Source organism: Pieris rapae, chromosome 21, assembly GCF_905147795.1.
Source record: "Pieris rapae chromosome 21, ilPieRapa1.1, whole genome shotgun sequence".
NCBI lineage: Eukaryota > Metazoa > Arthropoda > Insecta > Lepidoptera > Pieridae > Pieris > Pieris rapae.
Window position 1 is genome coordinate 1,607,231 of NC_059529.1, and position 26,126 is coordinate 1,633,356.

At 33.6% G+C, this 26,126-nt stretch overlaps 1 protein-coding gene across 6 annotated transcripts in view; it reads right to left on the bottom strand.

Moving 5' to 3' along the window:
• Positions 1 to 26,126, bottom strand: part of LOC110997707 (atypical protein kinase C) — a 172,136-nt gene that overhangs the window by 4,267 nt on the left and 141,743 nt on the right. For all 6 annotated transcript variants that reach the window (XM_022265981.2, XM_022265980.2, XM_022265978.2 and 3 more), the window contains 8 exons: positions 14,127 to 14,177; positions 6,430 to 6,515; positions 5,599 to 5,798; positions 3,471 to 3,627; positions 2,710 to 2,930; positions 1,469 to 1,649; positions 649 to 861; positions 110 to 277 (listed from right to left, as the gene is read on the bottom strand). In XM_022265981.2, coding sequence (XP_022121673.2) covers positions 110 to 277; positions 649 to 861; positions 1,469 to 1,649; positions 2,710 to 2,930; positions 3,471 to 3,627; positions 5,599 to 5,798; positions 6,430 to 6,515; positions 14,127 to 14,177 — 1,277 coding nt within the window. The remainder of the gene's footprint in view (positions 1 to 109; positions 278 to 648; positions 862 to 1,468; positions 1,650 to 2,709; positions 2,931 to 3,470; positions 3,628 to 5,598; positions 5,799 to 6,429; positions 6,516 to 14,126; positions 14,178 to 26,126) is intronic.

Sequence of the window (26,126 nt, forward strand, 5' to 3'; positions counted from 1 at the left end):
CTTTTTTAGGATTATCAATAAGATAAATCGCGGTAAAAAATAACGTTTTAGTCTTACCATAATTTTGCTAAACGTTAGTATTTATGTACAAATTTAATTCAAAACATACCATCTCCCATTCAATGCTCTTGAAGAACGGATGGTTAACGATGTCTCTGAATCCAGTGTCTCCACATCCAAGTCTCTCAACTGGATTCTTGTTGAGGAAGCCTTTCAGCACCGACGCAGCCTTCACGGATAGAGAACGAGGGATTCGAATGGTCTTTTCTAGAATGACCTGTAATAATTTTAAAGATACATTTTTTATTTTTTTAAAGACTACTTTGGAGCAAAAACTATAAGATTTTATTTTTTTTTATCATTTTCGGGTATTATAAAGTTAATTATAATAATACGCAATAGAATATGAAAATCAAAGTTAATGCCCGAACAGTGTTGCTTGTGGATAAACTACACTACAAACATAGAAAAATGAAAATCTATATTTTAATTTGTATTAGCAGAGACTGCCTATGTCTAACCCAACCCTCAAAATTACAACCGCTTGATTATCGCAAGTATTCATAGAATCACATCCACAAAGCTGGTGTTGCCAGCTACAGAAAAATGTAACACATAAATAAAATAAGGAATGAAAAATGAAAATACCTGGAAGAGATAATCCTCAGTGTTCTGATCAGGGTTGTCAGCTGCGTGTGAAATATCGAAGGGAGATCTTCCAGCCAACATTTCATATGTTAGCACCCCTAAAGCCCACCAGTCCACTGAGAAGCCATATTCCTCCCCGCGTAATATTTCTGGGGCAATGTAGTTGGGTGTCCCGCAGAAAGTCGACGTTGTGTCGCCGGGTCTTACGCCCTCCTGAAAACGTATACAATGTTTAGCGGACCACGAATTAACAATATTAAATTGAACAAATCATAAAGTTTTTTTAAATGTTTATCGGAATGATTTTAGTTGAAGATATTTAATTAATCATTATGCTATAATAGGTAGGCGGGTAGACCGTGAAACACATCGTATTGTGTCCCCAATTGTTTGTATTTTTAAAAATAATTCAACTGTTAATATCAGTTGAAAATGAGTGCAAAAAGTGGTAAACTTCACGAGATAAAATAGTATAAACGATATTCATTGTAAAACAATTAGTAATTCTTAAAATCATATCACTATATCCGAGTGACGTTTTGAGCAAAAATTTAAAAAAAATTGTCTCAGATTGTCAAAGATCCATTATCAGCAGAAGGCATCGATGGCACAACACGCAAATATGTTGTCGAAAAACTAACATCACCGCATGCATATACGAATTCAAGTACGACCACTCACCACAAGTAGCACCCGTTCACAAGTATGGCGCATGGTCATACATCGGCCCTCTACCCATATTTCAGGAAGAGAGACAACCCGACGCATGGACGCCGCCACAATAAATAACGTCGTAATTATTGTTTTGCATAAAAATTACCTTGCACATTCCATAATCAGTGAGTTTGATGTGCCCCTCGTGGTCCAATAAGACGTTGTCCAGTTTCAAGTCCCGATAGATGACGCCACGTTCATGCAAAAAGTGGAGAGCGAGAGAGATCTCCGCTGCGTAGAACCGAGCGTGTTCTTCTGGTAAACGACGCTGACGCTGCATATGGAACCTTTAAATACATATATTTACTTATTATATACATGATCCAAAAACCAGGGTTGACGCAGTCATCGTGCGACTGCGCAATCCTAGCTCACTGTAGCTGTCAAAGAAGTATGGTGTAACCCCTAAACTAAAATGGAAGATTCTCGAACTATTGGCCGGTTCCATGGCTTGGTTCGAGAATTAACTATAAGTATAACTTCAAAAAGATCAGCTCGTCTATTACAAACAGATGCTGCGACCAAATACCACAGGATTGTAGCGCCGGATTAATATATACGCATAACACGCATTTTATATTAACAACAATTGTAAATATAAAATGCGTATTAAAAACATAGTTTTTTTTATTTTTTTTTATTGATAAAGATTGCCAACGCTCGGCTCACTGATACATTGGTAAGAACAAACACAAAATACAATTTTGAATGTGATAAGCAATTAGAGGCAAACATGACATTCATTTCGAGCACATACAAATATCAATCGAAACAATTTTTAAACAAAACAAACATTACAAAAAAGAAACAATTACAAAAAACTAAACTAAAATCGATTTTAAAGTGTGAGGGGAGCAACTCTGGATATCCAGACCTAGCTTGTTTATCAGAATGCTTAATCTGGACACCGGAGAGCTTTGACCAATAGTTGATATAGTGTAGATGCCTACATATATGGCGCAATCGTTCTGACATTGCATTTATTATCTAGGTTAAAGAAGTGGAAGCATCTACATTATATTTAAAATGAATAAAATAAGGAGTCGGTTTCCAAGGCTTGTCTGAGATGGTTGTTTAATTATATTATTTCTCCTTCATATATTGTTATGTGTCTACACATACAATACCCCACAATTGGTGACCCCGACGTTAGCAAACCCCACAATTGGTGAACTTAATCACAATAGAATACTCTTAACTATTTATAAACATATGCGACTTAAAAGGCCGGCAACGCACTCGCGAGCCCTCTGGCATTGAGGGTGTCCATGGGCGGCGGTATCACTTAACATCAGGTGAGCCTCCTGCCCGTTTGCCCCCTGTTCTATAAAAAAAAAAAATACTCACATAAGATCACCACCACGTACGAATTCGATGACGAAGAACAATCGGCTTGGTGTTTGGAAGCACGAGTGGAGTCCAACCAAAAACGGATGGTTAGAGGCAGTCTCAAAGACGTGTTTCTCAGTTTGCACCCAGTCTATGTCCTCGTCGTCAGTCACCAGAGCCTTCTTTATCACCTTCATGGCGTATACGCGCTTGGTTCGCTTCAACTCCACCATCAGCACCTGAAGAATACAAATAATAAATAATAATAATAATTTATTTATTTTTCTCCCTTAAACATTAACAATAATAATTCATAATACAGTGACAGTATTGGGAGACTGGTTTCCAAACTAGGTAAGTACCTGTGATATGGATAACCAGGCTTCCATTCCATGGCAAGTCATATACATAACAAAAAGGAAGTTAGTAAATATATATTGGCCTAGTCACTGGTACCGGTATGCTTTGGATATTAGAACTGATGGCGACAGACACAGCCGGCTGAACACCAAGAAATATGATCTCGAAACACGATAGAGAAACCTGCCAAGACCTTAAAAACGACATTGGTGATGATAGAAAAGCGCTAATACCTGCATGTACCTACGTCTTTCCAGATGTTTTATATGTATTACGTCACATATATTTTTGTGTATAAGATGGAAAGTTCTTCACCCATTAACTTAAGGAAAGAAAAGATGCTAAAATCTGAAGACCATAGAGATACCACTAAATCATGATGAATAGGAAGAAATACTGAAAATTATTAGATGAAATACCTTAGCATAAGACCCTCGTCCAATGACCCTGATGAGCTCAAAGTCATCCAGCGAGTACTGCCTCTGCGAGCCCGGCTCCAAGTCTTCATTCCTGATGGTTGGAGGCAACGGCGCTGGTGGCGTTTCCGGAAGAGGAGGCTCTGGTTCCTCACGAGACCTGAAATTGCCATAACTATTTATAAACATATGCGACTGAAATCATGATATTAAATATTTGTTTATTATTTGATACAATTCTAACAGATGGCGCTGTATTAAAAGTACCAACGTTTCACACAAGCTATCTACCTTTCACATAAGTTTTCCTACCGTTTCCCATGAATAGTTTACTATGTGATATAACAAAAACCTTAGCCACAGCAACGCTTGGCCGAGTCTGCTAGTTATTTATATATTTTAAAACAAATGGTTTCTCCAGTATAATACTCGAAACAAAAATAATTTAAGCGTACGACCAACCAGGCTCCAGAAGATAAACCACTCCTTACCTATATATATGAGATTTATATACTTAGTCTGGCCATAAATACTGATACAACTATAAATAAACAAAATATTACATTTGAATTTTGAATGTGTCATTTTTATATGATTGTCCATTAAGTTTTCTCATTTTGGCGCCAATACTTTGTATAATATATTGCGATATTAAAATGCAGTGGGGTGATGAAGAGAACCGAATCGCTGTGATTGCATTACACAAAGTAGGTATGGAGCCAAATGCAATTTTTAAAACTCTCCATACGCTTGGTATAAGAAAAATATTTGTGTACTTGGCTATTAATAGGTACAATGAGACCTCCTCTGTTTGTGACAGAAAAATATCTGGCCGTCCACGTAGTGTTCGGACGAAAAAGATGGTCAAAGCAGTAAGGGAAAAAATTCGAAGAAATCCTGTCCGAAAGCAAAAGATTTTATATCGGGAGATGAAGATAGCACCTAGAACCATGTCGCGTATTTTAAAAGATGACTTAAACTTGTAGTTCATAAGAGACGTACTGGTAATTTCTTAACTTATAATTTAAAAAAGTTTAGGGTGATAAAATCGAAAAAAATCCTGAAGCGGTACGCAAAGGTAGGTCACAGAAAAATTTTGTTTACGGATGAGAATTTTTTTACAATCAAGCAACATTTTAACAAAAAAAATCACCGTATTTATTCTCAAAGCTCTAAGGAAGCTTCCCAATTAGTAGACAGAGTGCAACGTGGGCACTATCCGACTTCAGTGATGGTTTGTTGGGGTATTAGCTATGAAGGAGAGACTGAGCCATACTTTTGTGAAAAAGGTAGCAAAACTTCGGCACAAGTGTATCAAGATACCGTCCTTGAGAAGGTAGTGAAGCCCCTTAATAACACCATTTTCAATAACAAAGAATGTTCCTTCCAGCAAGACTCGGCACCGGGTCATAAAGCTCGGTCTACGCAGTCTTGGTTGGAAATGAACGTTTCGGACTTCATCAGCGCTGAAGACTTGCCGTCGTCTAGTCCCGATATTAATCCGCTAGATTATAATTTATGGTCAGTTTTAGAGAGTATGGTTTGCTCTAAACGGCATAATAATTTGGAGGCCCTAAAACAATCCGTGCGATTGGCAGTGAAGGATTTTCCCATGGAAAGAGTGCGTGCTTCTATTGATAACTGGCCTCAACGTTTTAAGGACTGTATCGCAGCCAATGGAGACCACTTCGAATAAGCTTTTTATATTATAAATTGTTTTTATTTATGTATTAAACTAATACACTGTAAAAGTAATAAATGTTATTTGCAACAGAAAAAAAAGTATTTTTCTTTGTTTCAGTAATTATGGCAAGACTAGGTATATTACTAGCTGACCCGGCAAACGTTGTTTTGCCATGTTTTTGTGCCAAAAAATTAAAGTTTATAATTAACAAAAAAACCTTAGGGATTGATTGAAAAATTCAGGGGTGGACCACCCTTAACATTTAGGGGGATGAAAAATAGATGTTGTTCGATTCTCAGACTTACCCAATACGCACACAAAATTTCATGAGAATCGGTCGAGCCGTTTCGGAGGAGTTCGGTTACTAACACCGTGCCACAAGAATTTTATATATAAGAAGATAAAGTAATAGACTATGGACTATTTAAGTGCTAGACTTGACTATACCTGACTGACGGTGCTCTTCCCAGCGTGCTTTCCCCATTAGCGTCATCCTTAATCTCGATAGGATCAACGTGTTCATTTGAACAGGGTTTCTGCACCAGTTTGTGACACTTCTTATGCACCAACAGCTTGCATTGGATGCATTTGAACCCTTGCCTGCCAAGACCCCAGATGCGGTCCTGACAGAAGGCACAGAAGGCTCGCTGAAAATTTAAAATGATTTTTGAGACGATGGTATTACGTTTACATACATACCATATTTTACATATACACAAGTAGATATGATAAAGGAAGTATCTTCTAAGTTTATTTAATCTATGTTGTATGTTCGTAATGTCTTTCCAAACCCTTTCCATTTTAGAATCATGTATTTATTTCCAATTCACTAATTAAACAAAAAAACTACTACACTACCACACTACTACTACAAATTAAGACTTCACAATTCCTGTATTTTATTTTATTTTTGCTTTCAAACATCACACACACTTATCAAAGTATTATATACAGAGTATATATACACACTAACCATATCCATGCAACTTCCTCACAATCGAGTAGCCCACAATATCGCAGCACATAATTCTCGAGAAGACTTTCTATCTTTTCTATCTATCTCATATAGTCGTATGTTTGCGCCAAGCATCCGCGCATATACGATATAAATTAATAATTATGTATGGAATATAATAAGGCAAAACATCATAATACAAATAAATAATTAACACATATAGATTGCTAAAACGACTGGGCGAAAGGTCTCTATGGAACGCCTGAAAATGTCCACAGAGTCATTTTTGATCACAGTATTATTGTATTATTAAATATACTCACTCTATTAAATCGTTTGGCTTGGAATATATGTCCGTTGACGCGGTACAATTTCCGCCACCGGCGGGCGCCACGCCTGTATATGCTTCCTGAAACACACCGCACATATTAACATCTAGTCACATCTGCCTAACTTCTGGGTGCCTGGTACTTGACTTTCAAGACATTTAGGCAATTTATAAAAATAAAAACCGGTGACTACTTTTTTAAGTCTTGTCAATCTATAAGACACAAGTAGACGATGAGGCTACTTGTGTATTATAGACATAATTGACACACACCGTTGAGTTTTTGGGTCTAAGGCACGCCAGTATCCTCACGATGTTTTCCTTCACCGTTGTAGCGAAAGTCAAAAGCGCACATAGGCATCAAGTCCAATGTCCAGGTGCACAGCCAGGGATCGAACTAACGACCCCAAGGATGAGAGTCGCACACTGAAGTGACTAAGCCAGCAGTGTTCAAAATTTTTAATAAAGGTTAATAAGGTTAATAAAATAAAGGTTTTTTTTTGTAGTTTTCATTTAAACAAATCTGTATGGTCGCTGGCTCTTTCAGTATTTAAAAACTGATAGACCCCTCTGGCTATCCAATTTTTATTTTATGTTATACAAGATATGGATGCATTATTTACACATATTTAATTATACTTTACATTACTGTAAAATAAATTATTTAAAACTATTTTAGATGTCATAGAAAATCTGGTTTACAATGTGTGTGTTAAAATTAAATAAAGCAATTGCCTCAGTTCAGTCTGCCTCAATTCAGTCGCAAATGTCTCAGGGAATTTACATTTCTTGGTGAAATATAAATTTCAAAGGCTCCCTTATGAAAATGCAAGATGATATTAAATTTAATTAAGACTAAAGAAAAGTTACCTCCGATTGTAACTTTACAAACAACATACTACAATTTCATGATTACAGTATCTACAAGAATGAATTAAATTTGAAACAGATTTTAAATTTTTAAACTATTTGATTCCTAATTATAACTTAATTAGGAATCTTAAATCAAATCTTTTAAACTACCCGTAATTATTTAATCAATTACCATCTAAAATTCACAATATTGGTGCGTTTGACAAATTCAAAAAGGGAATTAAATATGCATGTTATATATAATCAACACAGTTGACTAAAATTGACACGGCTAATGGCGACGTGTATCTCGCTCGTATATACCTTTGTATTTAGCCCAGTCATATTAGGTAAGAAAAGGGGTCAACCTCGGAATGAAAGATAATAAGCTGCAAATTGGTATGAACCTTTGTTTTGTCATTCTAAATGTTGTCTCAAAAGTCACAATCGTTATCGTGTCCGCGTCTCAAGATATTCAAGGTCAAAGGTCACAAAAATCGGTTTTTCGCGAATATCTGGCTTCCTATCGGTTAAATGAGATTTGCATTTTTTATAAAAGTTGTAGGCTATAAAATTCCCTACAACTTTTGTTTAAACTTTTTTTTCATACGACCAACCGTTTTGAAGGTAGAGCGTGAAGTGCACATCGTACAGTCATAAACCTGTACAACTGTCAACACTTCCACCAACAAGTGTAGCAGCTCTTCAACACATAAAACGTGTCTACTACCAGATTCAAACGTGGTTAGGGAAGGACTTAGAACCTCAAGAATGGGGCTGGATGCTTGAAAATGAAATCCTGGAGCCCATACGAACGTTATTACCTCCAGCACCAGCCGAACTACTAAACGTAATATTTTGCAATTGCAAAAATGGTTGTGGTTCCCGCTGTGGATGCAGAAAATCAGGGCTACAATGTTCTTTAGCTTGCGGCCAGTGCAACGGACAAGCTTGCCTCAACGCTTCACTGTATCCAAGTAATCCCGATGAAGAAAATACATATGATCCCGATATTCTGGAAGGTTTGGAGATGAACATGACAGATAATGAGGATGATGACAATGAATCGAACATTTTTGAGCGACAAGAAGAAGAAGAAGACGAAGAAGAAGAAGATAATTAGCTTCCATTTCCAATTTCATTACAATTAAAATCAACAAAGATACTTTTGATATTTGAACTCACATTTTGATAAATGTATATTATGCCGTATTTAATAATAAATAAAAATATGTGTAAAATATATACTCTTACTATCATTTTAACTTAAAATAAAACTAAAATATATAATCCAGAATTAATAATATTTTATACTTAAATAGTTAAATATGAATAATTATATATAAATAATCAAGTTACTTACTTTAATTAAATATAAATAATTAATAGTTAGTACATAAATAATAGGCATTGTTTAATAATTATAATTATTGTAAATAATTGACTTTATAACGTACTGATAACCATAACTCACGCTTGACCTTGCATTAGGCCGTATATGACTGTACGATGTGCACTTCGCGCTCTACCTTCAAAACGGTTGGTCGTATGAAAAAAAAGTTTAAACAAAAGTTGTAGGGAATTTTATAGCCTACAACTTTTATAATAAATGCAAATCTCATTTAACCGATAGGAAGCCAGATATTCGCGAAAAACCGATTTTTGTGACCTTTGACCTTGAATATCTTAAGACGCGGACACGATAACGATTGTGACTTTTGAGACAACATTTAGAATGACAAAACAAAGGTTCATACCAATTTGCAGCTTATTATCTTTCATTCCGAGGTGAAAGCCCTAATATGACTGGGCTAATTTCCGTTTCTCTATTAATAGAGACTAAGTATATTCGATAGTTGTATGTAAAAAAACCTTTTAAGTAAATTAGTTTAGTTTTAAATTACTAATTAGTCTAAAGTTAGTCTAGATCGTAATGTTAAAATGTCTTTATCCAGAGACAATTAATAAATAAAATTCTAAATGCTTTTAACTATAGTAGAGGCCAGCGTTAGTATGAAATCTTATACATAGAAATGGCAAGATCATGTCATTAAGGGTCATAACTCTATTCTCTTTGACCAAGGTGACAAAGTGAAATAGTAATCATCTTAATGGCTGGAAGCACTAAGCTCTAATGTATCATTTTCTTTTCAAGAAATGTAATATTATGATCACGTATGTTATGACCAACAACTGTGATATTTTTATATATATTATATTAGATATGATCAGTCGGCCTAATGACTTGCGTTCGTCTCTCAACCTGTGGTTACACGTTCGCATCGTCTGTGCATCAATATTTTTTTCTTTTTAAATGGTTTTTTCTATGGTGGTGAAACCTCGACAGCACGGACTGATCTACTATTAAGAAATTATCATCAAGAAACAGGTACAGAAATCTAAGTCCCAGAAAGGTTTGTAGCACCATCTAATATATAAAATTCTTGTGTCACGGGGTTAGTAACCGAACTCCTCCGAAACGGCTCGACCGATTCTCATGAAATTTTGTGTGCGTATTGGGTAGGTCTGAGAATCGAACAACATCTATTTTTCATCCCCCTAAATGTTAAGGGTAACCCCTAAATTTTTTTATTTATTTTTTAAGACAAAATTTTTCGTTTTTACAATACAAAATACATGCAACCCTAAATTTTCACCCCTCTACAATCATCCCTTATGTTTTTTTTGTTAATTAACTTTAATTTTTTGGCACAAAAACATGGCAAAACAACGTTTGCCGGGTCAGCTAGTTTCTTTATATAATTTAATATGAAGACTGCATATGTTTGTTAGAATTTTTCTGTGCAATTAACAATCCTAAAGATTTCTAGATGGATATTTTATTTATTAAGTGTAATTAGGAGATGGTGGAGCCGTTTCGGCCTAGTGGAATTAGCATGCCTCACACATCCATGGGATCGTAGACTTTCTTTCTATATGTGCATATAACATTCACTCGTACGGCCAGCCTTAGACCCAAGAAAGACAACGGTGTGTGACAGGTTGTAACGCCATTGGTATTATTTCGAGACGGTATATAAAAATGCTAAGTGAAAAGTTTATATAAATGAATAAATAAATTAAAGGCGTAAGACAGAATGAACATTCACTAATGGGATTCGCTCTGTCTCCAAGATACGTTGTTTGTGTTACAATTAGTGTATTTCATTTGCATACCGCGCGTATTTGCCATTTGAAATTTGATTATGATAATTTGTTTTTGAACTTTCCTGTACAATTGCTGTCAGGCGAACTAATTAAATATCTAGTTATTTATTTATTAGATTATTTAGACTGTGCAATCTGCTGCAGGGCTCGAAAACTTGTCATAATTTATTATATTACAACCATTGTCTATGTCACAGATATATAAAAAAAACCACAATGTCACTTGTTTTATCAGAATGGCCATGCAATATCATAGACATCTTACAGTTTGTAAGATGTCAATGTGTCAAAGTAAATATGTCAATACTGCGCAGTATCGATCAGTGAGTTTATCTCGGTTATATATGTATAAATTTTGCCTTTCCGTTTCTATTCTTATATTGAGGCGGCTATAATTATTAAAAAGACGGCTTTACAAAATATTCTACAACATATCTTTTAGAATTCACACAGTTTAAATTATTACGCATTCCCACATAAACAAGTTATACGCACACATACTAAACACATATTAAACATCCAGTGCTTAATATGCAATAAGCAACTAGTGAAATAGTGTATTGGAAGTAATGAAATGTATAATAAAAACTAGTAAAATTAATAAATTTACTAAATGTGTAATTATTTTCATTATTACTTATTGTAGGTTAAGAAAATTGTAAATACTCTATTCTTGATTGTATAAATATGCGTAGTTTGATGATTAGAATAATTAGGCAGTTTTTTCCGCGCACCACTACTTTGTGGAACCAGCTGCCCACTGAAGTATTTCTGAACCAATTCGACTTAGGGTCCTTCAAGAAAAGAGAGTACACATTCTTAAAAGGCCGGTAATGCACTCGCGAGCCCTCTGGCATCGAAAAAATCTAGTAAAACAACCTACCTAACTAACAACAAGAAAATATACATTGTCCTTGAAACTTTATCGATGTCCAGGGTTCATGGCCGTCATGAACCTCCCAAGATCCGCCATTTTGTGATACAGATTTACTATATTCCAAACGAAGGAGCTATGGACCAAATTATGTATGAGTCAATATGAGAGCATGAACAAACACGGACATTACACCATACATCTTTGATGTTTCGATTAGCTACTTCTGTTTAATTGCTTTGTTATTCATGGCTACTGTATGCTCGCAAGGCGAAGTTAACTTTGTAGATATCGTTTGGTAATATTATTACAACGAGTAATTTAAAGACCGACTTATTCGGACAACACAAAATGTACAATAGATGTCTTATTTTAACACGATTTTCCAAAAAAATTTTTGTTAATTTAAGTATTGTGTTAGACATCTTCGTGTTTGTGAAATTACATCAATGGAGCGCTGTTGAAGTGCAATTTTAAGGGACAGGAGACAGGCCGCCCATGGACACCAAATACAATTAATATATTATTTGATGTTTTGTTCAAACCTCGTGTGCCTGACACACGCCGTTCACTTTTTTTTGGTTTCAACCGGTTTCATCGCGATGTTTACCTCGTTTGATCGAATGTTAAATGCGCACATAGAAAGAAAGTCCATTGGTGCAGAGCCGGGGATCGAACCTAGGACCCTTGGGAAGACAGTCGCACGTTGAAGCCACTAAGCCACTGCTCTTCGTATTTATAATAACCAATGAATTATTATTCTAATCGTAACGAAATACGTAGTGTTAGTAGTTAAATTTTAGACTCTATTCAGTTGATATAGACTACTCAAAAAGTCAACGTAAGAGCTCCGGTAGTTACTATTTATAAGCCAGTCTTGGACCCAGAAAGCTGACTTTGACCCAGAATACGTGACATTTTCTCATTCTTCCCACTTAAATATTAAATAAGCGTACACTTTGAATAATTCTCGAGCGTAGACACTGGGTACTGAACTTACATTTTTATGATATTTCTAGTTATTTTTTTTAAATTTATTTACAGAAATCAATAGGGTAACACTATTTAATTAAATTGAGTATAATTTCTGTTTTTGGAGCTTGAAACTTATTATACGGAAATAATGATAATAATTAATAAATAACTTGTAAGTAAAGTTTATTTTAAAGAAATATATATATATATATGACCCAAGCGTTTTAAATTATTAATAAAATTTAAAATACATTACAGCAATTGTCAGCAAAAATCCAGTAGGTTAAATCACAAAAACTATTTTTTTTCCTAAACACTCGTCACTATTTATTAAACTGTGTTAACGATGTGAGAAAGAGACAAAAAATTACTACCTCAGACGTCATATTTTTCATGTTATCCTCCGCTTTAATTATTTGTACATAGAAAAATACATTGGTTGAAAGCCGCTCCTTGAACGCACATTAGATTTGTGAGTGGTGAGCCGAGACTTCTTTATCTAATTAAATAATGTTAACCTATTGGCTAATTCAGTCTTAATCAGAAATATTACAAGAATACCCAGTGTTTACGCTCGGAAATAATTTACTTTATGTCTTATTAGACCAGTATTTTCCAACTGTCCTTGTGCCCTGCCCCAACTTAGACTTTTACATACATAATATTTAATTTTAAACAAAATTTTCAGTTAAGAAACATAAATGATAGTTACTTAGTTAGTAACAAAACACAGTAAGTACATTCTTAAAACAATGAATATCTGAAATTAAAGTTCCAAATAATAATTGTTATAAATTTTCGAATAATTTCATAGGCTTGCGCTCTACGTGGGCCCCACGTTGGGAAACATTGTATTGGACTAACTTACTTATATAATATACTCAATCAGGGCAAGAGCCTGATGAGATTTCATAACCACTGACCACAATATTAAATTAGTAGCCGGAAGCAACGCTTGGAACGCATCCTGTTAGAGGCATTACACTGTCATAAACAGAACTTTGATTTTTATTAGTTAAAATTAATTGGTGATTTACGTCTTCCTTTACATTTGTCTTATTTATCGTGTTTATAATCTATATTTCTTCTAGAATAATCCTTACAATTTCATACATGTCACATTTAGAGTGCAGATATTGTAACAAGCTAAAGTGTGTTAGCAAGTTTCAGAAAACTTTGTATTGTCATCTCTATTGTCAGTGGAACTGTTTTTCTACTTGAAATGGAAACAAAAGTCCACAAATCTAAGAATGGTTATAACATGATTTTATATGATTTTTTTATATATGTCAAAAGTTAGAGAACAGAACTGAAACAGTATTAGTCTAGTAGGTAATTCATAATTTATTTTACGAAAATATACGAAGTTAATTCTAATATATTTTTCTTGTGCATGAATGAATCGCTCTCAAAAGCCAGATATATAACAAGAATACATTTGTAAAAAAACTTCGAATTTCAGAGTAATAGAAAAGAATTTTCACGCAAATGTAAAATTGTTACCCAAGGTATTTTGGAATACATTGAAATATGATATAAAATAAAATTTTGCGGGAAAACGTATGGCTACATACAACCTATGTGATTGTATATTTAACTTTTGTATTTCCCTATTTTAATAAACCACGGGATTTTATACAATCCGTATATAAAATAGCTGGTGATTGGGAAAGTAGTAAAACCTGTATTTTAACAATAAAACCGGGCGATATGTCTAATTATATGTATACTGTGTAGAGACGGAAGAATTTTCTTAATTACATTGATTAATTTTATGACATTTTCAATGTGTTTTGTGTATCTGTATCATAGATAATACTCACTGTCCTCTCCAGCACATGGCATCCCAGGCGCGGCGGGAACATTTGGGAATACTGAAACAAAGAAAAACCAGATTAATTATGGTTCCATTATATAATATTCAAAATTTAAATACAATTTAGAACTAGTATTAAATTTAAAACTAGTTCTCAAGAGCACAGACTAGGCAAGAAAAGGCTAAATACTCTCTGAAACTCTTTTGAATCGCCTAGGTTTTTCTGCTCATCACATGATTAACACACATTAAGCAGGTAATGATTGTACTAACATTATATCTGTTTAAAATATTCCAAATGTTGGTAATTATACCACCCAAAACTTTGGATTCATTTAGTATTTATAAGTTTCAGATTTATTGTATTTATTGTATGTATTTACGCATAATTTAACTTACGCATTTTAATTACTTAATCTTGACATTTGTACTTTTAATATTTAAACACTAAGAACAAAACAATAATAGACTCTCCGAAAAAATGAAATAAATCAGTGGTGCTACAACCTCTTTACGTCTTGGCCTCAGATGTCTGAGTCTGTTTCATGATCAATTTCTTTTTAATCTAATAGGCAAGTAGGTGATCAACTTAATGAGTCATTAACACCACATCTTCTGAAGGAAGAAAGTGTCTGTTTTTTCTTCCTCCGACCTAGAGAGAGGTTCCTAAATCAGTCTAACCACTGACCGGGCTAGGAGGCTCCAAAGGCTTATCGTCTGATGTCGAGAACTTCTACTAGGAAAGATTTCATTAAGAAATTCACTCATCGACTGTCGCTGCAATGTATAGGTAAAAGATAACGTATAGAAAGAAATTCTGTTAATTTTCCTTGCTTCGGATAACTTTAAGGAAAATTGCATTCCGACCTTTTGTATAAAACAAGTTATTTGGAAAGAAATGCAATCTCGAAGTGACCGTTACGACAAAGAAACTCCGCAGTTAACGAATCTCTAGTGGAGAAATTTTCGATTTGTCTAGAATAAATTCTTATATTGGCGATTGAAAAAAGTGGCGGAAAGTTTCTTGCCAGTTCTTCTTACCCGCTCTACGCCCTTGACTTGCGAACTAAAAAAACAAATTTAATTAATTGTAAATTTACATTTACAATTAATTAAATTTGTTTTTTTGACGTTCATAAGTGTACATGTTTACATATATGAATAAAGATATTTTGAGTTTGAGTTTATAGAACGCAAAATAAAATACATATATGACTGAACAAAAACTATCTTTATACAATAAACGGATCTTTTAATTATCATTTTCAAGTGGACTATCTTCCGGATATCATTATTATTAAAGGAAATCAAATGTCTGTATGTAATATGTACTAGCAGTTCCTGGGTAACACATCGAAAGCAAACCATATAGGAGAAATAAAAATCAGCCATCTGATTAGACATATAACATTTACCTTCGGAAGTCATAAACCATTTTTAATATTTCTCCACTGCAACACACTGTGGTAATATCGAGTGCCCTCGGAGCGGACAGCCAATTACGGCCATCATCCGAGCCGGGCTTTTTTAATTAGACCTCAATTTTGACCAGCCACCCGTAAGATGAGAGGTTATTGAATACCCACCTAAGCTACCGCATGCAAAATGGTTAATTTTTACGTTATTTTTCGTTGTATAAATTTATTTTAGCGTGTTTGGTTGCGAAATCGTCTTCAACAGTACTGTGTTATATAAACTATGACTTTTAATTATAAAGCGACTACTACTCGGCTGTACCAATGGACGTTTCTGTCTAAGTGCTTAGAAAAAAAACTAGTCATTATCATACATCAGGAAACATATAATAGGGGCAATCTTTGGATTCAAAGGTTGTAGCACCACTGTTTTTTTCGTTAGTGTTCAACTGATTTATTTATATACTTTTCAACTATTTGCTATATGTTTTAACATCTCGTTGAGAAAGAATTAATCTTTCCCGGACGGAATATATATAACAATAACATAGAAAACTGTACAAATAATAATCTAAAGATATCTACTTAGTTATGTTTACTTTTGGAACCTTGCCTAAAGGGACTCCTTTTAATAAAATATTTTAGTAATTATTTTTTTAGGTTAATTATTGTTTTTTGCTATATTAATTTAGGTTAGCTGTAGGTTTTACAAATAAGAAATATGTTTACATTTTAACTGTAATTAGTGACACTTATGTTAATAAAATAAATAAAAATGAACTTAGTAGGCCTATAATTAGTCAATATAAAAGGCTCATAACTTCTCAGGGTAGTCAACAAGTACAAGGCAAGCTGTGAAGCCACAAAAAAAAAAAATTTAGCAGACGTATCAAGTGTGGCGTTAATTCGGATCTGGGATTGCAGATGATAAAAAAGCCTAAAGCGCATTTTAATTAAGAAGGGTTAGTTAAGCTGCTACGTGTTTCAGTTGGATAATGGCGTGGAAAATTCGTTCATAGAAATCGTATGCAGTGATGCGGTTCGCTGAATGGTCATTATTTTATACCGCAGCTTACGCGATTTTCTCTTTAGTTATATTGGATCAAAACTTGTAATACTTTAAAAGGCATTCTTAAAGTTTTATATTTAAATGCTAATTAACTGTTGGGACGCCCAAAAAGAGCTTGTCTGACTTGTATGCGTAGCAGGTTTATAAGTAAACAATACGAAATTTTAATACAACCATTTTATAAATAATTCGCATATATTTAAAATTAGACGTTATTATAATAAACAATAATGTATAGTAATAGTAGCGCTGATGCTGCAAGTAGATGATCGCATTCAACATTGATGTCGTGATAGAGCTGTTAAGATCTACTATTCTCGAAATTGGCTTAATTTGCCTACGTATATTTTACGCATTTTAAATTGCCACGGCTAAATTTTCTTAGCTTTCAAGTTTAGAACGAATTAAAGCAGCAAAACAAAAAGAATTTAACAAACTAATAACTAAGGAAAAGCTACAACAGAAAAGATAATTATAGAGGACGAAGAAAAAAGCAAAAAACACAACTTTGCAATCTGTTTAATGTGTTTCAGACAAACAACTGCCGGCCTAAGTTTACTGTTTGTCTTTCATGTTCTTATTTTCTCCTGTTTAGAAAAACTGCATGATTTATATTCTTTTACTTTGTTACAAGTTTTATAGTAATTTACGAGGACGTGTTAAGATGCTATGTACAAATTATGTATATTCTTTATATTTGTACTAAAATTGATAATGTGATAAAGATGTGTTTTGTGTAAGCAATTCATTATTAAAAGAAAAGAGAACATTTACAATATCTCAATTTGAATATACAGATTAACATATCAAATTAAATTGCTGATGTCATTTAATTTATTATTATTTAAAAGAGATAACATATATAGACACCGTGGCTCCTTAAATTTTCAAATAAAACCAACAAAAAATAAGATACAAAATATTAATTAGGAAATATTGATCAAATATGTTTGACACGACTAAAGAATAATTAATAAACCTATAATGTATCAAGGAGCAAAAATATGTAATAAAACTCATCCAGTTTAAAAATAAAGCCTTTTACAATTTATAACACTATTTTCATGTCAATAAAAATAGTTAAGTTCATTATAACTTAATCGAATAAAGATGTATCATCGAAGCGAAACTTAAGTTGTGAATTTGATATTATATAAGTGGAATATTTAACAAAGAAATCATTTTAGACAGGACGCAAATGATCAGGATACTTTGAATATAATGATAATCTTTGCACATGCAAGGGCGGGACCTAGCGTATGAAGCCGACTTTTGTCGTGAAATGATACAATACTTGGGTTAAAAAAAGAAATGGAAAGATGATTTCAAAATAAAACTGAATTTTTAATTCATAATAAGGATTTACATATAAAAATGAAAGCCAAAGAAATGTGTCCGCGCGAAGAAGGATGATATCTAACTAACTTCATATTTTAAGAATCGTCTCACCTGGTGGAAAATGCTGACTAAATAGAAAGATCCTATCAAGCTCACACTCTACTACTGTGTGAGTTGTTGCCTGTTGTCGGCCTTTAAGCCTTATCACGAAAATATATAAAACAAAAATGTGTTTTTGAAATATGTCCATAATTCATTTGATTTATTTTAAGAATTCCCTGGAGGGTGGAAAAACTATCCGGGTATTAAGGTATTTATTGTAAAATACATAAGTAATATATTCATTATCATTTAAATCTTTTTCAAACAATCTGAATTCGCTCGGGGCGAATGCAATAAAACAAGGAAATAACGAAGAATTTTCGCAATTCCAAAACTTTTATCTTACTCTGAACTGAAAAACATTTGCTGATTCAAAAAGGGATAATTTTAAAGGATAATTTTTAATATAAAACTCAAAGTCATCATAAGAAATATAGAAATATAAAATTAATTATTAGAACGAAAAGATACGTCTTTTAATTCGGCTAATAAATGTCTACTCAGTTAGATATTACATAGCCTATCGGTAACCAACACAAATAGTAAATTAAAAAACTACTTTCTACGCAACGCACAAAAAGACTGCAATGGTAACATTTATACAAACCACAGCGGTTTTTTAATGTAACATATTATGAATTAATAATATTATTCTGTAAAATAAAGAAAAGAGAACAACGCGAAAGGTTAAATTCATGACGGAAAAAATATTACTTCAGGACCAGGAACTTATCAATTAAAACCATTTAAAGAACTTTTTTACGGATTATTGTTATGTATTATTGTATTTAAACTTATAATTATTTAAATATCGTATCATACAATACAAGAAGCAAAATATAAACGCCATGTAAAAGGTCAATAACATTTATAACCGTATCTAAACTACGTCGTAGCTCCGTAGCATCGTAGAGCCCATAAAAGCTTATTAAATAATAAATGCATCTTAGAAATGTTTGCAACATTTTCAAATAGGAGAAAATCTTTTTAATTTACACGTTAAGCTGCAAATGGTCCTCGTTTCAATTGAATTTGCCTGAAAATGCGAATTCAAAGCAATAAATTCTAAAACATATTTTCATAACGTCTTTGGTTAGCACTTGTGAGTGGCGTGTTCCCTTTATTTTATAAACGAATGAGATTGGATCCGACGCTCTTACGACTCACAATTCTTATTTATTTCTATTTTTATCTCAGCGAACAATTAAGTAAACAAAGAGCTCGATTATCGTTCTGACATCGCATTTATAATGCTATTACAGCTTTTTATGTCAGCTACAACTTTTCTGTTTTATGAAAAAGTTATTTTAACGATTAATTTAAAAATGCGAATGAACTCAATATTGTTTGAAAAATGACATTTTATATTATTTTGCGGGAGCTGAGACAGAGAAAAAAAATCTAGAATAACGCAATCACCCAGAACGTAGGGAATCTCTGAGACGTAAATTCAAGGAAATTAATATAGCTCTCCCTCGCAATATATTTATGAAAATATTATGTATGTATACAAAAATAATGGTAAATTTACTAGTATACATACGCATAATAGAAATCAGAGCAAACGCATGCAATTTCCGCGTAATAGGCTATCTAAAGTTAGTAATTATTTTTTGGAAAAGTTATACTTTTCTATAATAAAATCGGAAAAGGTTTTTTTTATCTCTGTTTTTTAAATAAATTTAAGAAATGTATAAAAGAAAAACTGTGTAACAAGACTTACTATAAAGTTAAAGACTGTAGGCTTCTTGCTATAAGGGCCTGGGTCTAGTGTTAGACAGGCTACTTCTAATAGAATTGCGAAATTTGTTTTAAAATAAGTGTTTTTCGTTCAAATAAGATTTTACGCCGGTTTTTTCTCTCCGCCTACACCCTCTGCCTTCTTTGCAGAAGAATAGGGATGTCTATTGAATGCATTTAAAGTGGAATAAGTGATACTACGTGTATCTTATGTTCTGTTAAAATATTTTTTTTTAGTCATACTAAAATGTTAACATAATGTTATAAGTAAAATTTATCATTACAGAAATCTGAGGCCCAGGCCTTAGCCGACAGAAGGTTGTACATAACAGTATTCGTGAATATATCAAATACATTTAATCTCAATATTATCATTCTTTGAATAGGATTTCTATCACGAAGATTTGAAATATGATTGTCTTTCCAATACAAAATGTCTAACTTCACATTTCATCAAATAAATCAATCCTTTTAATCATTTATTATTTGGGCCACGAAATTATTTGTCGTCCCTAATATCCATAATGGATATCAATAAAGCAAACAAAAACACGTGATATATCGTGTATAAATCGACTGATTTATGATACAATATGTTACAGTGTTTGTCGAGTTACGTCATTGATCATACCCAATCCTCTCAGACACGGAACAAACAAACAGTTTTAGATACATTTGCCTATTAAGGGAATGAAAAATGTTTTATGTTTTAAGGCTTACGCGCAAATTTTCTGTAAACAAAAAGTTATATATGTCAGAAATAGGTAGTTCCTCATCGTGCTGATGATAATATCTATAGCACATAAGACACTTAATATCACCGACGATAATATGTTTTGTGATCATTTATTTTTCCTAATAGACAGTTAAGAGGCAGAGTACGAAATTCCACGCGTATCGCCTCGACGTCCACCGTTCCACAACTGCGCGTTTTTCAAGGCATCTTTTGCCGCGCACCACCACCTTGTTGAACCAGCTACCCACTGAAGTATTTCCGAACCAATTCGATATAGGGTCCTTCAAGAAAAGAGCGTACCAATTCTTAAAAGACCGGCAACGCACTCGCGAGCCCACATGTTGAGAGTGTCCACACTTAACATCAGTTGAGGCCTTTGCCCGTTTGCCCCCTGTTTCATAAAAAAAAATTGGGTATATCACGTTAAAGAGGTAGTAAACGTTTTTATATCGAGACTTAAAATATATCTTGATGTAGGAATCAATTTTTTTGCCGTTTATAATAAAAATATTTGATACTTGTTCCTATGTACCCACGGTAAATAGTGTGTAAAAAAAAACGCATAGACCATTATCTGAAAACAGATATCAAATTTTTACAATACCGAATACTTTCTACTGTCTATATCAAACGCCAAATATTAATATTTGAATTTAAAAATGGAAGGTCAACAGACTACATCCGGCAACCTTTTAAATTAATTTAACCTTCAAAATGAATAGCAATCGTTTTCGCGCAGATTTTCTGTGGAAATCAGCGCAAATCTCAAAGGACTGGGAACGATGTTTTTAATTAATTGCCTCCTTTATTGTTTCCCATCAACCACCAACCCTTCTCTTTATTCGCTCTTGGCACGTCATAAGGGTTGGGTCACATTCATAATACACTTTCTGTGAGAGAGTTGAATATTTAAGAGAAATAAAGCTGTGTCGTGGCTTTAAAATCGCTGCTCATTTTAATGAAATTTTTAGCTGTTTCTGATATTTAAAAGTAAACTATACTATATAAGTACAGTAAAGTTTACACGACTAGTACAGTTGATTTTAGTCCAAAAGGGCCCTTTATTGTCTTAAGATTATTATTATATTAGGCTTAACACATTAAGTGCTTTTTTCTCGGATCCGAGTGGAGCTGGGATACAGTAGCGGTGCCACCCACTCGGATCCATGCGAGCGTCCCGTTCATATTTTTAAACCATTGCCATCCCAATGAGGTGTATTCCGACCACTCAGATCGAAAAATGTTTTTTGTTTCCAGTTATTACTTTGTATCCAATGTTTAATAATTATATTTATTAACAGATGTTTTATTTAATTTTGTTTGTTAGTCTGTTAAAAGCACGCTTGTTTTGTTTGTCTATTTATGTGTTAGTCATTTTAATTTAAATACGAAGTTTTGGTTGTTAGTACACTTTGTGTTTATAAAAGAAATTGGTTAAAAGTGATTTTTGACTGAAATTAAATAACTCTAATTGTGGTTCCTTAAATACATATTTTTGGTACACATTTAAGTTTCACTCCCTTATAAATATATATTCGTTAAAATTGCATATCTACATTATTTTCTTAGGTGTATAATGTGTATTGTAAGATCCAGTAGCGATCTTTTTTATACTGTATATTATTTTTTTAAAGGAAAAAAGCTTACTCTCACCTAGAAAATCAAAAGATTCAGGTTCAAACCCTGGCAACTCATATTTTGTCTATAACTCGAAATTATACCACCATTACAATATATCTACACTAAGGTATCACTTAACCAAATATTTTGTCCAGAATTAAACTCGAGCTACACATCTATCTGGCAACGAGGACAGTAAAATGAAAATGTCAAACACCACGAACCACAGAATTTTTCATGGCATTAAGCCAGTGTAAATAGCATTTTCGCTAATAAATTGGCTTACTTTAACAAGTTTTCTTTTAACTGCCGTTGATAAAGTTTTGTGATGGTTTCTGTTTTAACTTTTATTAAACGTTTTTGGCTTGTACTGACACCATAATCACTTTTACATTAATGTTGTAGTTTATTAAATAATATTTATTTTTACATAGATTTTTTAATTTAAGTAAGACAAAGGTGAGACATAACTAATTTTGACGTCATCAGTCTTACAGGCTTATACAAACTTGTTAATTCGTTATATCTTATATATAAAATTCTCGTGTCGCGGTGTTTGTGGTTAAACTCCTCCGAAACGGCTTGACCGATTTTCATGAAATTTTGTGTGCATATTGGGAATGCCTAAGAATCGGACAACATCTATTTTTCATCCCCAAGGGTAGTCCACCCCTATATATTTTCTTTTAATTTTTAGTTTTTTTTATCAATTGTATCAACAGCATTAAATAATACATACAACCCTAAATTTTCAACTTTCTACGATCAACCCCTATTTTTTATTATAAATGATATACATGGCAAAACGACGTTTGCCAGGTCAGCTAGTAATATAATAATATTGTATTTGATCTAGAGTGTATCGTCGAGGTACAAATCTCCAGAGAATGTCACAGTTGAGAATCTCACACTCAAGTATTTACAATTTACAAAAAAGCTGTATAATAAACAGCTTTTATTATTACGTCATCGCATTCAAATGTTTTTAGGTCATCAAACAAAGCTTCATTTGTTTAAAACTCAAATACTTGACATCCGTTATGAATGAACGAATTTCGGAAAGAAAAATCTCCAACTATTGCATTAAAGCTTAATCACTTCCAGTACGCTGCGGGTAAAAACAAAAATGGCGTTGATAGTTGCAATTCTTTAAAAGAGATTTATGTAAGTCGTACTTTTAACCGGACAGACCCGGGCCGAGAAACCGGGTCAAGTAGGGTAACAATGCACTCGGAAATTTCTCCAATTAATTATAAAACGTATAAGTAAACAATTTCAATTAAAAACAAACAAGCGACTCGTAGCCACGACGTTTGAACCACCACTGGCTATTTTAGGTTTTTGAAAAACCAGCAAATCTTGAAACACCAATATGCGCAGAACAATTTGCCTATATATGTCCGCTCATGATAAATTGCTTGAGTGATTTTTTCTATCAATATTTTTTTTTATAGAAAGGGGGCAAACGGGCAGGAGGCTCACCTGATGTTAAGTGATACCGCCGCCCCTACACTCTCAATGCCAGAGGGCTCGCGAATGCATTGCCGGCCTTTTAAGAATTGGTACACTCTTTTCTTGAAGGACCCTAAGTCGAATTGATTCGGAACTACTTCAGTGGGCAGCTGGTTCCACAAGGTGGTGGTGTGCGGCAAAAACTATCTAGAAAAACGCTCAGTTATGGAACGGTGGACGTCGAGGTGATACGGGTGAAATTTCGTATTCTGCCTCGACGTCCGATGTTGAAACTCAGCTTAGTTTAGTTTATTTTCGATTTAAACGATAGGTTCTCAGAAACAATGACACGGTTAAGTTTACTCTTTGCCCTTTATCCTAAACGCATTTTTTATACAACAGTTACCCTACTTACCAAGTATATGTTGCTGGGTCTGCCAAATGGCCGGCCGCTGCCCGCTAGCACTAATAAACTATTTTAAATGGAATTTCGCTCTAAAATATTGTGCTCTCACGTCGAGTTCCCAAAAGTTCACATTTATAAAGGTCACAGTTGGATATAATCTTGTGTAAGAAAGATATAAATATATAAGTATTTTACGTTAGTATAATACTTTTTTAATGGAATATAAAAAAAGAACTGCCTTTTTAGATTTGTATTTATTTAACAGAATTTTATATTTATAGTCTTATATACAATATAACTATTGTTTTTCTTAATCTATGATAACCGATTCTGTTTACCTACGGTGTTTCCAGCCATTTCCATGATTTCATCGGCCCATTTATTTAACATTTATACAAAATAAATCATTGCATATTACATTTGAAAACACAGTGGTTTGTATTATGTATGTTTGATTTTCCATAACCGTTCGAGCGAATGTTATGTTGCTTCAAGAAAGATACACAGCCGGGGTTCGAACCTACGACCTCAGGGATGAGAGTTTACTAACAAAACCATACATAATCCATGAAATGAAAAACAGAAAATTTGCTATATTATTAAGAAAACAGTTACCGCATCGAAAAATACTCGTAAATTGCTTACATAAATAACATTCGGACATAAAAACACGGGTATACCAACGCACGTTCGGTATTAAATCGTGAAATAGCCACTCGGCGTCGATGGAAAAAGCAATTAAAAGTTTTGTAAAAAAATTAAAATTTCAGCGGGTACTTCGTGAGGACGAGCGCAGTTTTTATTCATAACTACCTGCGATGGGGTGGGCTTTATTTCATCTTTAGCATTTAGTATTAAAGCTTGATACTATTAAAAAGCTTTAGAGTTTGGAAGCTTGATTCAATTACTGGAGGCAATTGTTAATGAGTTTATTAATAGAAAAATAATTAACAATCAATTAGGTCTGCCTCAGATATCTGCATCTGTTTCATTTGTCTATCTAATAACCAAGTAGGTGATCAGGCTCCTGTGTCTGACACACGCCGTCGACTTTTTGGATTTTAAGCAAGTCGGTTTCCTCACGATGTTCTCCTTCTTCGAACAAATGTTAAATGCGCTCAAAAAAAGGAAGTCCATTGGTGCACAGCCGGGAATGGAACCTACGAGCTCAAGGATGAGAGTCACACGCCAAAACTACTCGACTAACATAAACAATGAGAGAGTCAATATTTATTTTTACAATTACGAGTGCTTTAAATAAATCTATAATATTAAAATAAATCGCAACATGTGTTGGAAACCGTAAAACTCAACAACGCCTAGACCAATTTTACCAATCCATTTTTTTAAATGTTCGTTAAAATGGTTTTTACAGCGAGAAAAATTCCAATAATTTCCGGGAAAACCCTAAAAACAGCCCTTTTCTTTTTTTCATACAAACGTTTTCTAACTAAAGAAGAGTCAATTTGAACTTTATAGCCATACAATAAAGTTCATATTAAATTATCATGTCGGTTCATAACCCGTCTATCTCTATGTTGTCATTGAGGCACACAATTTTTATATATTTATCACCTTTAGGTTCCCACAGTGCCTTTACATTATTTTCCAATCAGTTTTGAACCCTAAGTCCGCCTCTTAGTTTAAAACCCTCTAGCAGACATCCCAGTCGGGGTTTTTAGTGGGTCACAGAAGGTTAGCCAAATTTCGTGGAAGCAAAGATACTTTGGTCACACGAGCTGAACCTCACACACCTATCATCAGGCTGACGGTGCAGGAGAATTTTCTGCGCCGACTATAAAATGGGTAGCAAAAAGCTGCCACATTCCAAATCTGAAGTCTGTCGGGTCCGCATATCATAAAATAACAGGTAAATGTATGTGTAATGTAGGTGTATTTAAAAATAAGTTTTAAAAAACCCAAAACCCCCTCAAGGTATGAAATAGAGTTATTCGTGGCCGCATTCTCCCGAAGCCAAACCGCGCAATCACATTACTGTAACGAGCTTCCGGTCTATAAAAATTATCATAACGAAACATTTTGAACCGAACAACAGCTCAACTTTGACTTTTAGGGTTTATTTTTATTATATGGAGGCAGCAGACTAATCAAGTCAAACCAATATAATT